The sequence below is a fragment of the Melozone crissalis genome, unplaced genomic scaffold (assembly GCF_028551555.1).
Source record: "Melozone crissalis strain CALT ecotype California unplaced genomic scaffold, PUWL_Pcris_2 ptg000013l_1, whole genome shotgun sequence".
Lineage (NCBI taxonomy): Eukaryota > Metazoa > Chordata > Aves > Passeriformes > Passerellidae > Melozone > Melozone crissalis.
Genome location: NW_026535791.1, coordinates 12099913 through 12114469, shown reverse-complemented (window position 1 = coordinate 12114469; position 14557 = coordinate 12099913). Strand labels below are relative to the sequence as shown.

General features: G+C 42.5%; 1 protein-coding gene across 1 annotated transcript in view; it reads left to right on the top strand.

Annotated features, from left to right (window-relative positions):
• Nucleotides 1-14288, top strand: part of FAM124A (family with sequence similarity 124 member A) — a 37962-nt gene extending 23674 nt beyond the window's left edge. Inside the window, exons 3-4 of the mRNA XM_054272049.1 lie at nucleotides 3091-3830; nucleotides 12764-14288. Of these exons, the coding sequence (XP_054128024.1) occupies nucleotides 3091-3830; nucleotides 12764-13561 (1538 nt within the window). The 3' untranslated portion in view covers nucleotides 13562-14288. The remainder of the gene's footprint in view (nucleotides 1-3090; nucleotides 3831-12763) is intronic.
• The last annotated feature ends 269 nt before the right edge of the window (nucleotides 14289-14557 follow it).

The following is a 14557-nucleotide window of genomic DNA, read 5'->3' as shown; positions in this document are numbered from 1 at the left end:
GCTTTCTTTCAGATTGTCTTACTGATGAAAATGTCCTGGTTTCTGGGCAGGGAGAGCCACAGGGCTGGACAAGCATTCTGCTTTGCAGGACTTTCTTTTATCTCAGCTCAGCAATATCACATCAGCAACAAAATAAAAATAACATGTACAGAAGGACATGTACCATCATAAAATATCAGGGCCACCTTCCACTCCCGGCCTTAAGAGGTCAAGTGTAACAGCTCCACAGCATTTGGGCTGACTGGCTGCTTTAGCCTCTCATGGGTGGTTAACAGTACCTAGCAGAGGAGTAGAAAGTTTAGAATTATAAAGTACTCTTTCAATCCTGGTAGTAATTACCTCTTAGCGAAGTTAGTGCTTTGCCAGCTCAAAGAGACCTAATCCCCTTCTGTAATAGGAAGAGAAAAAATGTAATAGCTGTGAGAACTGTGAAGCTTATTTTCAAATAGATGCCTCAGCATTTTGATATTTTCTGTGGGATTAACTGGTAACACAGGAAGGCTAATACATATGCAGAGCTTTCGTTAGCTTCTGTAACAATTTGCCCCGGGGCAAATTGAACTGTATCATGAGAAATGGTGTTGTTTCCCCTCCTTCTTTGTCAGATGAAGGAAAAAAAAAACTTGTTAGCAACATAGAAACAATTTGCAATTTGTTGTCATTTCAGGGAAGGTTTGTCCTTGCCTCGTACTTCTGCTTAAGTTTCTCTTTTTCTTACCCAAACAGAAAGGGCTGCCATTTTAGAGGCACAGAAGCCACATAATGAAACATGTTAAAGCATCTGCGCTAACATAAAATAGGACTAAAGCTCCTTCTGTACTGATCTGTTGCACTCGCATAGTTGCTGCTAGCTCAAAAAGAAGAGATGCTTTGCTCTGCTCTGTGTAACTCTGGCTCCTAAGTATGGCTTTGTGCCGTGCCTCTGAGGCTGCTTCTGTGAGCATCTGGTGCTGATGGGCACAGGCAGTGATGGCTGCAGAATACTAATGCTACCACTGGCTCCCACAAGGCTCCACTTCTGAAAAATGCTTCAGCCATTCAGTGTCCATGCACCATGCTGAGCAACAGGAGGCTAGAAAAGCCACGCTCAGGGATTTTTTTTTTTTTTTTTTTTAATGCAGAGCAAGAAGCTGAAATGATGGTTCTGTGCTTCACATTGTTGTGCCCAGGCTTCTTTCAGAGCTGCAGTCATTTATATGCATAAATATCAAGCCTGTCACTTGTTGCAGGCTTTGATAGCATTTGTGTAACAAAGGAATCCGAGAGAGAAAAAAGCTGAACATCTTCTATTCCAGCCTTAGAAAATGAATGGCTGTGTAGTTATCAGGTTTCAGGTTTTATTAGATCTCTGTCCTCTGCAATTTGTTTTCCTTCCTGTTCTGCTGTCCAATGTAGAGGACCACGAGAGGACCTCCCCCCAATGCCCTTTTGTCTTTCTCCCACTGTGACTCCCCACAGGGGGTATCTCAAAGAATTACCTACCAGCAATGATTGCCACAGCAAAGCCTCTTGCCACATACTGACCCCGTTTTCCTTTTTGCTTCCATTTTTTTTTCTTCCATTAGCCATCTGACAAAGTCACTCTGCATCACCCACTTCATGCAGGGATACGAGACCTCTGCTGTAATTGTATTTTTGATTACTTACTTGGTTTTTCTTTATCTCCCCTAGGCAAGATGCACGCTTGCTATTTGCTCTGCATGCCATATCTTTCTGCAGTTCTAAATTGAGGCCGACATTGTATTTACCAGTCATCCCTCTCTGCAAAGCTGTGCAGTTGCATCTAAATTTTCTCTGGGTCTTGCAGCTATTCTATATTGAAAGACAACTAAAATACACTGCTCGCACAAAGCTGCTTTTCCATTAAAGCAATTGGTGAAGTATCACAAGAATGTTGTTCTGATGCCAGGAGGGAGGAGGGAGAGGTTTGTACTGATTGCTAATAGGAGGGGGAATAGCCTTTGAGACAATCCCCTTATTAAATGTGGTCTGCACAATGAAAAGCTTGGGAAGCCTTTCCAAGGCTTCTCACATGTAGGCTTTGTGCCCAAGCTCAGGGTCTCAGACATGGAGGTGGTTTCAGAATACCACACAAGGGGAACCGTTTCAGCAAAAATATCAAGGTTACTTGATTAATTTATTAAAGCGCCTTGGATCACCATGCCTCTTTATTGGCATGTAACTCCAGCAGAAAAAGTAACAATTTCTCCCTCGCCCTCGAACCAGCCATTGCTCTGCTGGGCTCTCAAAGTTCCAGGCACAAACAAGAGATAGAGCCCCTCTGAACATTGCCAAGGTTAACTAGAGGTTTCTTTTTTCCCCTGAGTAAGTGTAACTTTTTTGTTCCTCCTCCCTTTACAAGTCTTCCCTAATCTTAAGAAAACCTTGAAGCAGTAGTATTACAGTCTGAAGATATAAACAGTGCAGGATTTGTAGGGACAAGTACTATATTATCCTAAAGAAGGACCTATATGCCTGAAGGCTCGTCTGCCTTTTTTTTTTTCACCAGCTGTATCAGTTGGTCTAATAAAAGATATTACCTTTCCCTACAATCGTTGCCTTACTTACTAGAATAGTTGCCTCCAGGACATGAAACATTTAACTGTGTGTAAAACTCCAGTGTCAGGGTGATAGAGCTCAATGGTGTGATTTCCATGTCCTGAGCCAGCTGGAAAAAATGAAAGTAAGGTGGGATGAACACTTTCCACCCTTATCATTCTGCACATCATTAATGTCCCTTACACCCCCACTCTACACCAGTGTTTTTGTCTTTCCTACCTCTCAACTGTATGGAACAGGTCTTTTCAAACAAATGAATGCATGTTGACTAGCATCTTTTGGATGCTGTCTCGGAGAAACAGCAGCTCTTATGGTATGCTTGATGAAACTTTTCTCTGCCTCCTGATTATTTTCTTGGTTGCTAAATCGCTGTACTTTTGTTGTTGTTGTTTGCTACAAGTGAGATTCAGAGAGCTGGAGAAAAAAAAAAGCCTACTGTGGCTGAGTAGACTGTTTCTCCTTTAAGGGTCACCTAAGTGTTTTAACTTGGTTACAAATCTTAAAGGACTTCTTTTTCTTTTAACATTTCAGGTGAACTTTCTGTGGAAGGCATACAAGACCCATTCCTTGTTAGTGTCCATATTATCACAGACCCAGGTGAATCCAGGACTCTTCAGCAGGCCATTGATAAGCTTCTAGCCTGGATCCACCCAGACCTGCAGCTGTTTCGGGTCTCAGAAAGGCGGGTGCCCAGGAAGCGCAGGAAGCCGCTCAAGGCCGGCGTTTCTCAGCCAGCCCTCTCTGTCATCCTGTTCCTGCAGGAGGAGTACGGGGAAGAGCCCATCTTGCAGCTCCATGAGACTTTTCAGCGGCCACCTTGGCATTACCACCACACAGAGCTAATGCATGGGAAGTTCCTCCCTTACATGCCTTGCAGCCAAGACTTTTACACTCTGGCTCCAGAGACTCCTCTGTGGGCCATCCGCCCCGTGCACTACGGGAAGGAAATGATCCGCTTCACCATATACTGCAGGAATGAGAACTTTGTGGACATTTTGAAATTGTATGAGTTAATACTGAAAAGACCAATGTGTCAGAAAAAAGCAGACTTCTGTGTTTTTCCTGTCTATTCTAACTTGGAAATAGACATTCAGTTTTCTTTAAAAAAACTCCCAAAGGGGCAGGTTCCAGTGAGGACAGAGTCAGCCGTGCTGGAGTTCAGAGTGAGAGATGTGGGGCAGCTTGTGCCTCTCTTGCCCAACCCTTGCAGCCCCATCAGCGAAGGCAGGTGGCAGACAGAAGACCACGATGGAAATAGGATCCTCTTGCAGGTAAACTCGGTATACAGGGAAGTAGAAGCACATTTCTTGGTTTTGTGCAGGAAAGCTTATCCTGCACAGACAGTTGCCCTTTTGTTGGTTGGCTGGTTGGTTTTTTTGCTTTATCCTTGGAGCAAGAGCCGGGACAGTACTGCTGAAAAAAGAATTTGAAACCCCTTGCTGTGTTGTGTAACTGATCCCAAAAGCAGTGAATGATGTTAGCCAGATATCAGTCAACCTCAGTTTATGCTAAGAGTGATGTGAGATGAGATAGCAGTTTTAAAAAATGAGAGAGAAGGAATTAGGAGCCCAAGTGGAGAAATCATAGCTGGTGAGTGTAGTTTTATAAGAGGTATGGGCACAGAACTGACAGGGAGTTTTAAAATAGCCCTCAGTTATGAGATTTTTATGGGAGACAAGCAGAAGTCCTAATGGTACTCATTATTTTCTGGCATCGCTGAGTGACAAACTGCATCTCTCTTTTGCACAGTGATTATCAGGATGAAGAGAGAGGTGATGAAGGAAAAGAAATGCATTCTGAAGAGCAGCCTAAGAGAGACATTCCCACTGACTCTCTTTTTGAACTAACCTCAAGTGCTCATAACCAAATCCTGGGAGTTTTTTTGTCAGGACATCTGTAGGCACCATATCCGGGCAATATATCAGCATGCTCTGCTTCACCCCACCACATCCAAGGGAGATAAAAGATAAGCAGCAAACTCTTAACAGCTGCCTACCCTGCAGAGGGGTATCTGTGGCAATCCAGAGCCAAGTTAATGTGCATTCTTGCACTGCAGAGGGTTTTATTGCTGCTTGCATTCAAGTCAAGGAGCACAGTCCTTCACCTTTATAAGGCTGTTGTTCAGATTTCAAAGGGTGTTCTTTTGGAGTCAATTCCATTCACGTGGCTTGTCCAGTTGCCTGACCTTGTTTCTGTGGAGGACGCATTGTGGGTGCCATCCTTGCCCCATACAGACTTCTCGGCTTGCAGAGAGGTGTGTGCAACCCTCTGTAGCACAGTGCCTCTGGGTTTGTAGTTCCTGGGACTGAAATTCCAGGTACACAGGGCATCTCTGTTCCACTGAGTCACATCCAGGTGGTAGTGGAGCCTTTCGATGCTGCTTTGCAGGTGCCACCATCAGAAATCCCGTGCCAGAGCTGAATAACACTTGTAAAGGGCTGAGGAGGGCAGCTTCCTTCCCCATCTGGCAAGCCAGTCACCAGTTTGTCACGGTTACTGATTGCACTTCAGGCATATCTGTGTTAGCCTGAGATAAGCTGCAAACTGAATCTGACATGTCATCACCAAACTTACATACAGTAACCACACTCACCTATATCCTCTTTTCCCTGCTCTTTCTCAGGAAGTTTCTGCTGTGTGATACAACTTTGGTTTGTGGGACCTTACATTGGTTTCAAGCAAATTGAAGGGAAGGGTAAAAACAAACAAAAAAATAGGGCTTCTGAATAGGGCTTTTGCTTTAAAGCCAGCAAATTTTCAGAAGTAACAACTATCAGGCAGTACAGAGGTAAAGTGAGACTTGCTGAGCAAAGAAAATCAGAATAAGATTTTAGCCATATAAACCCAAAGAGAGGAGCAGAAAGCTGCATAAGTATGGCCTACAAATACAATTGATTTTCATTTCTCTTTTTGGTGAGGATGATCACTCTGAACAGGAGGACAAAAGGGCAAATGAGAATGAAGTTACAGAAATGGAATTTATCACTCTGGAAGTTTGGTGAAGCAAAAGAAGTTTAGTATATGCAAAGTAGAAGGAAACAAGAGACTTTGGATCTAATTCATATCATTTTAAAGTCATGAAAACTAGGTCCTGGTATATGGGTTTTAAGTACATCTGTACAGTAAAAAGTGGAGCTCTACAGCTTAATCAAAGGGAAAATTTCCTGTTACTCAGATCTCTACAGCCACCAGTGCAACATGACCATGAAAATAAAATTGCAGTCCCTGGTGTGTACCAGAGTTACTGTGCCATAGGAAGCACAGAAAGTTGCACAGGGTCCCAAGGGCCACACCTGTCTTCAGCTCTGGACTCCGGAAAGGTGACCTCAGAAAGTGGAAAGTGCAGGAACAGGGAAGGGCTCTCCCCACATGCAGAGGAATGGAGAAACTGTCCTGCAATGGGAAACTGGAAGAGTAGGGTCACCTAAGCCCAATTAAAGTAAGTCTGAAGGGAGCTCTGACTTGAAAACAGAGCACATGATAAACAGCAGGAGCAGGAAAAGGCTGGTTTACTCAATTATTGTTTTGATACAGGAACAAGAACCTACCAATAAATAGATTTTAGTACATATTCATAGTTAACTGCATAACAGCCAGCAGGTGCAAGCAGGTTAATACCTGAATTTAAGGCAGGATGGTCAGTTAGGGAGAGGAAATGATGGAGCATGGGTTATAGGAAACACTGGATTTGGTGATCCATGAACTCCTCATACTAATTTAATTCATTCTAATTTAAAGCAATTATAATATCTACCTTTGAAAGTGACAAGACTACATTTTGACTTCTCACAGAGAGTTGCTATTAGCAATATTTTCCATGCCACAGCATTGATGATAACTTTGACTTCCTCCCAGTTATATAAACTTAAACAATGACCTCTCAGTACTTTTCAGTCTCCATATCAGTTGATAATTAGTAATCATCAGAATGGTTTTGTTTACTTTATACAGATACTGCACCTTTTTTAAATTATAATTGTACCAAAAATGATAGATTAACATCCCTGTTAAATTGCAGGCAGTGTTTAAAGTTTGAAGTTTGAGTATAGCTCCATGTTCAAGCTAATGAAATGTGACCTCTTGCTTGTCCTGACAGGGACTTGGATACTTGCCAGCCAGATTGATCCATGTTCTTAATCCATTTTGCAAATGCAATTATCAGGGGGCTTAGATAAAGTCAGTTCAAGAGACAACAAAGTTATTCATGGGTAAGATAAATCTGTTTAATGCCAAGTAACTATTCCTTCATTTGCAGGGAAGCCCTTGAGAATTATTTTGTCACAGTAGCTTTTACACATTGGCAAGTTGCTCCAAGGGCGCAGCCATATGACAGCTGAGGTACAGGGTTCAGCTGGCTGGAGCAGGATCAAGGCTTAGGAACAGGATTGCATCCTGTGGGACGACACCCACACTACTTCACCAGAGCTCAGCCCAGAAGCAGGAGCTCTGGGGAGCTTTTGGCAGAGCAGTGGGAAGAACATGTAAATAATGGAGCTAAGAATATGCCATGTACTGGTATGCTGAGTGCACTGCTGGATTTATAGGTCTTGTCCAGATTCTTGGCTGCCTCTGGGCGTAATCCTCACAGAGACAGATGAAGTGCTAATCAACTTGCAGTCCTGGCAATGCAGTGTGGGAAGCAGGAAAGGTTGGTAACTGATTGGACTGGCTTGACCATGCATGTTTGGGAAGCAAGGATAGTGAGCAGAGAGGAGAAAGTGCACAGATGGCTTCTTTAAATTATGATAACATCTCTGGATAGAGTAGGGAAAATAAAATAATATTTTGGCAGGATTTCCTAGTCACTCTGCATGCATGAGATGGAACATGCAGACCCAGGAGGAAGGTGGACACCAGAAAAAATAATATCTTACCTAGGCAGAGACTCAGCACTTGAGCATAGGACCTGCTGCTGTTTTACATGCCAGAGAGTGCCTGTGCAGTTTATGAGGTGGCTATTTTCTGCCTACTGCTGCTTTTTAAGGCATCCTTGAAATAACACTGCAAATGTAAACAGATCACAGCTTATGAGGAGGTAGAGGGATTCTTTTTTTAGCTGATTTGCTGAATTAATCGGCCAATGTTCTTATCTGTATGGGCAACTGTAATCTTGAGTTGAGAAGTGGTGTCATGTGCTTCAGGAGCAGAGGTAGCAGCCATAACTGGCACAAGGAGCTGGGACAAGCGCACTCAGTTATGTACAAGTGGAGAAGAGAAATAAAGGCAGCGAAACCAAGGTCAGAGAAGGCAAAAAGACAAAAACAGGCAAAGAAAGGGCACTTTTGCAGAGAACAGTTCAGTCTGCAGGAAGGAAAATGAAGGTCAGAAAAGACCATCAAGCTTGCTGAATTATTACACATAATAGTGCAGAAAGAGCAGAATAGAGCATAAAGAGGAGGAAAGGGAAGAAAAGCATCCACAGGCGCAGGCTGCCCAGAGAAGCTGTGAATGCCCCATCCCTGGCAGTGTTCAAGGCCAGGCTGGATGGGGCTTTGAGCAGCTTGGTTTAGTGGAAGGTGTCCCAGTGCATGGCAGGGGGGTTGTAGCTATACAATCTTTCAAGTTTCTTCCAACCAAATTGTTCTATGTCTTATGATAGGCAAGAATGTGTACAGGGCATCTTTACAAAACTTATATTTATTTTCTTCTGAAGGTGATGAAAAAGACACACTTTCAGAGCAAAAATTGACTCAGTCAAGGGAAGTGCCATGAACTGATTTAATTAATCTGCAAATCTAATACTAGTCTCCTGTTTTACAAAATATTTTATTCTATTTTTTCATTTCCTTTTTGTGACATAAGTGTTTGGTTGTCCTTAATGCTATTGTCTGGGTTTTGGGGGAGCAGTCCCTTAACTCCTATAAGAGATTTTAACTTGTTTTTCTTCAGCCTAAGGTACTTTATCCAGTTAAGTTCTATGGCATACTAGGATCTCTTACAAATCTATACATGCAGCAAAAATTCTTGAGAATGAATATATTTTGTGTTACAAAGCACTCAGCTTTTCTATTTCTGTAAACACATTATAAGCCGCTTTTCAAAGAGGTTCAATTTTTAATCAAATCTGTGCATTTTGCCTCTTTGAAATGGTGTGCTTCTGACTATTTGTCTTTGAAGTAAGACTTATTATGATGATACTGAGGACTAATCTCCGCCGCTTTTTCTTGTGTTGATTTTTTTTCCTCTGGATCAGTTCCACTGGTTTTAATACAATTAAACAAACACCATCACACTCCTGTTGAGCAAGGCAGGCAGAATCAGGGCTCGAGATGGTGATGTCATTGCTGTGCTTGCTGGGTCCTGACCTCAGCAAAGCCTTGCTGGCAGTTCTTAATGCAGATAATGCTTAAGGAGATCTCTATCTGCTTTCTTAAAAAGCAGATAACTTAAAATAGACTGCAGCAACATTCAGTTAGGTCCTGGCAGCCCAAGTTGAAAGTGCATTTCTGAAAGGTTCACCCCAAGTTGTTTATGGCATTCCCGGATATTCATCATGAAATTCTTCTGCAGCCCATTGTAAAACACAAAGACTCTAAATCCCTCCAGGCTTCACAAAGATTTGTGCAGAGATTATAAATGAGCAGCAGATTAGCACCAGATGAAAAAATCTGTTCTGTTAGAGAGCTAATCTGTTCAGTCAGTGGCCGGGTTTGCTGCACATCTTTGTGGCAAGGTCTGACAAATCCACCTCCCTGCATTTGGAATTTTGGTCAAAATCAATGCGCCACTTTGCCTTGTGCCTTTGTCCTCTCAGATGACTGATGCCCTCTCTCCCTGTGCTTGTGCCTGTTGCAGGCAGCATGGCTGTGCCAGGCAGACTCTGCCAGGCAGCAGGGAGGCAACAGGCAATGCTGAGAGTGTTAGCAACCTGTGAGAAGGCTGATGAGGAGGAATTGAAAAAGAAAATAACCCAGAAAAGATGCAGCTGTTTTCAAAGGCAGTGGCAGGATAAAGAAGGCAGGGAAGGCTCCTCCAGAAACTGAAGAGATGAGCGGTCACATGAGCTCACAGGCTGCGTGCAGCACTCGGTGTGCCATCCCAAGGTGGCACAGGGAGCACAGTCACTGGCCTTGGCACAGGACAAGGAGCTAGTTTTACCTGACTTTTAATCCTGGCTAAATCACTGAATCCCCTCTGTGATCTCTGACAAGCTAGAGAATGTAGATATAGAAAAGTCTTATTAGTCCACATAATCCAGTTCTCTACAATACAGGATTAGCCTGTAATCTTTGTTCACTAGTATCTCGTGGGATGGAGCTTCTGACATGTTACCTGTGGTACACTCTTCTTCGTGTAGCACACCCCTGCTGCTTGTACTCTCTGGTCTTCTTACAGCCAGGAAAGCCTTCAGTTATATTCCTTTAAGATTAAAGTATTAAAATAATATCTCCCCATTATTTCCCCATTTCTGCCCATATAATGAAGAGCAGCATTGGAAAATAGGTCTTTTAAATCTTAAATCATCTAAAGAAAATGATTGAGGTGAGCAGTTCCTCCTATAAACAGCTGTTCAGAAATGAGCTGTGTTAGTGATGTCACTCAGTCTGCCCTGCAGGCAGCCATTCTGGGGGCAGGCTGGGCTTGCTGCCTTCTCCTCACCACCCACCACTGCCTCCTGCCAGGCCAGCTGGGCTTGACCAGGAGCTGTGACCCAGGAGCAAGATTAACAGCAAATATTTTGTGTAAAATGAAGGGCCTCCATCCATCTGCAGAAACTAGGAACTAGGAAAAAGAACTAGGACAAAAAGGTTTAAAATAGCAAAACCCTAAATCTAGCATCTTACCTAAAGTAGATTGCCAGCCACAGTGTGTGTTCTCACTGTAGTACAGCCCAAGGACATAGAAAACAATTCAGCTAACCAGCCCCACACAAGAATTTTTTCAGGGAAAGCTGAATTGCTCTCCAGACCCCACTGGCTGTATTAACTAGACAGCTAAATCTCATTTATTTGTCTGTGGGCTCTGCCTGGCATATGTGTGGTAGACAGGTGGCATGGCCTGCACAAGGTAAATTCTGGCCCCAGAATTCTCTGCAGTGCAAGAATAGATCTGTTCCCAAAATGATTTTGGGAATTGATTCATTGAGCATGGTGGTTGAGTTCATGTAGTGTATCTCATAGCAGAGTTACTGCAGAGAAAAAAAATGGTAGCTTTTGTTAATGCTAACAAATTTAGGACTGTTTTCTTGGTCAAACACATCAAAAGAGTGCAGGACTTTCAGCATGTCAGATTCTTGTTTCTGCGTTATCCAAAAATGTATTTGGTTAAGAAACAGCTAGTGGACAAGCTTTTTGTCTTACAGAGTAATTTTTAAACAAATTGGCTCACCTATTGCACTAATAAAATAATGTTATTTGTAGAGGTCTAACGTGATTTCTGGCTAATGTTTTGTTGACAACTGACTTATTACATTTGAGTCAATTGGGTCCTTTGAGTCATTTGAGTCAGTCTTTTGTCCTCAGTTTCTTCCTTCATATAATTCTTTATGACATTAAGGGGAAACAGCCTACTATATTACACAGAAATAGGTTCTTAAATAACACACCTTATTACAGATATACACATATATATAATATGCATATGTATATTTACTCATCTACAGTATCTAAATTACTTCCATGGTTTGGCTGTCCTATAATCTCCAGTAAGAGATCATGAAAGAGACAAGCATTTTTTGCAGATGTGAAAATCCTTTTTTTGCCCATAAAATCACTTCAATAAAAACCAGAATATGGCTATGACAGATTTGGGTCACTAAGACAATGTGATGTGCACTAGCAAGATGTTAGAAGCAGCAATGTATAGAGCTCTTTTAGAGACTGGGTACAAAGAACCTCCTTGGTTGCCAGGTCTCAGCTCTTTCTGTCATGTCATATAATCTGTTTGGTAAAATGAGCAGGCTCTGTCTTTATCCATTACTCACCCCAGAAGACTCTTCTCTTTCTGTTATTGTTTATAGAAATAAAGAAACCTTTTTTGTTAAAGGAAAAGGGTTTTTTTTGTTTCTTTGTTAAAGAAACCATTTATTAGTTTGTGGTTCTGGGTTTTTTAATGGATAGTTCTTTTTTTTTTCCTGTGGCTCTCTCATTTTCAGTTCAAATTTATTCTTTCTCACATAGGTGTGATTGTAATCATGTGCAGTATTGTAGATGAGGCCAGAACAGTGTTGTCCACAGTGCTTTTTCAACTCACTTGAGACTGCCCAGTACCATGTTGTCACAGCCTTGTTGCTTTAATAGCAGAAAGAGATCAGGATGCCCAGTTCTTTCTCCTCTCCTGTTTCCAACTGACAAGTCCCATAGCTGAGATTATTGTTTATTCTCAAGGGTACAATCTTGCACTTTGTCCCTTTAGTTCCTGTCCCTTTTGGAGCAGAGAGCAAGCATTTTTTATTATGCAAGAAATTCCATTAAGGAGACTTAAAATTAAACTTTTTTAAAGGCTGATTTCTAAAAGCCTCGCTGAAATAAGAGAAGGATGTTGGCTCATCATTTGTCACAGGTGCTTTCCCTGTTCAAATGCTTGAGTATCTGATGAGTAGGCAACTGAACCCTGCCCTGGGACTGGGATTCAGCTCCAGATTTGGACCATAACCATGAGTTTGGGTCTTCAGTCTAGGTGTCTACAAGCAAACTGAACATGTGTCTGTAATGTCACTGTGAGCTAGTTAATAGAGCTGACTAGGTAAGAAAGAAAATGTGAAGGAGTTGAAAGAATTAGTAAATTTCCATTGAGAAGACAGAATGAATTTGCTGAAGGCTTTCTGATGTTTTAAAGGAGGACAAAACAAAACAATAAAAAAAAAACGTTAGGAAGAAATGAGAAATTACAATTATATAATATACTTCTTCCATTTTTTATTATTTTCTTAACCTGTCCACTAAAGTAGTAATGTTGGAAGACAGAATATGAATGAATCTGAGTAAGTCAATAGGAAGCGAGAAATTCAAGCTAGTGTAATTCAGCCCACAAGGCAAGGCTTCTCTACCATCTATTCTTGTTGTCTTTGAGGCTCCTTATGTAAATATTTGGGATTTTGGCAGGGTGGTTTGTCTTTGTTATTGAAGTGAAACATTTGCTGCAAGCATACTGACTGAAGTCTGCTTCATAATTATTTGCAGTAGCAACTCAGCAATGGAGACTCAGGGTTGTAAAACTGCCAATTCTGTATTAATGTGATCTTCTTTCCCTCTCCCCACTGCAGCAAGCACACAGTTGGAGTAGGAAATCTGCAAAGCAGAACAAGCAACTATATCCATCTGTGTCTACAGATTCCCACTTCACCACTCTGCCAGCCTTCCTTCCTCAGAGCCACCGATCTGTCTCTGAACTGCCACAACAAATGGGTCCAAAAAGGGTACATCTCACAAATGGCCTTGGTCATTATCTTGGTTTCTCCCAGGAGGACTTGAGACACAGCCATCTAGGAGACTTCACACGCAGACCCAGGAGTGCCTCCAGCATTTCTTGGTCATTTCAACGAAGCAAGTCTCTGTTCTGCTTGCCCACAGTGAACTCCTCTTCAGCATCAGAGACATTTCATTTCAGTGAACCATTTCAGTTTTTAAACACTGGGTCACCTGCAACCAGGTTAAAAACGTGGAAATGCAGCCCCAAGCTTAACATTGATGACTTAGAGCATGCCCAAGAGACTGATGTGGACACAGGGATGAAGCTGTCCTTCTCAGACCTGTCTGTGGTTTCTGCATACTCTGCCCTTAATGGATTTTGCAGTGAGTTGGAAGACTCTCTTCCATCACAGAAACAAACTGTCAGTAGGGCTAAACAGGCAGGCACCAGGGGAAGGCCTGCATCAGCCATGTGCAATACTTTTGATTCAGTTGGTGGTTCACTGCCTTCTCTTTCAGAATGGTCTTCCAGCTCTTTCATGTCAGCATCTCTCTCCAAGCAACACAAACAGCCCTTGAGAGTAGCTCCCAGTTCTCTGGATGATCATGTTTGCCCAGCTTCACCAGTTAATGAAGAAGAATTTTACATCTGAGGCTTCTCTAACTTACACCTTCCAGAGGAAAAGGGAATGACTTGTGATTGACAGCACTGGGTCCACCCTGAGCTTATAGGTTACTTGCTGAGGAGAAGGTGATGCAGAAGTTTTGTTAAATATGTGAAGAAAGTACTCAGAACCCTCTGAGATTGGCATTCCCAAACCGGGTACAGTAAAGTAGTCTGAGATTGCACCCTGTGTCTCTGTACTGGAGGATATGATCAGCACAGAGGCTTTTGCATAGCAGCGCAAGGTGGATGTTTCTCACCAGCCCTTGGACTGATGGTGAAGGAAATGCCAGAAGAGGCACACAGTATTCCATTTTAATTTGGCAGACAATGAAGACTAATATGTGAAAACAAACTACTTTAACTTTTCTGAGAAATTCCCTTAACTCAGGAAAGGTGGGAAAAGAAAGGGGTCTTATTTCCCATTCACAGGTTCCAAAGGCAGTTCTAAGCACAACAGGTCCCAGCAGCACAGCTCCAGTAGGGTCAGGCAAGATGTTTCTTGTGAGGAAACACTTTCCTTCCCTACTTTGAGAGCTGCCAGTGGTGAGGTGGGGCAGAATTACACAAACATCAAGGTTGGAAGAGGTCTTCAAGATCATCTAAATCCAGGTGACAACCTAGCACTACCATAATCACGCCTAAACAATATCCCCAAGTGCCACATCCTGACACCTCTTAAACACTTCAGACACTGACCCCACCAACTCCCTGGACAATTTATTCTAAGGTCTGATCACCTTTTCAGTGAATATTTCTTTCCTGACATCTAATCTGACCCTCTCCTGGTGCAATTTAAGGCTGTTTCCTCTCATTGTTGCACTCAAGATATGGCAGAAGAGACCAACCCCCACTTCACTGCAACCTCTTTTCTGGTAGTTGTAAAGATCAATGAAGTAATCCTCCAAACTAAACAATCCCGGTTCCCTGAGCTGTTCCTTATCAGACTTTTCCTCCAAAGCCTTCACGAGCTCCATTGCCCTTC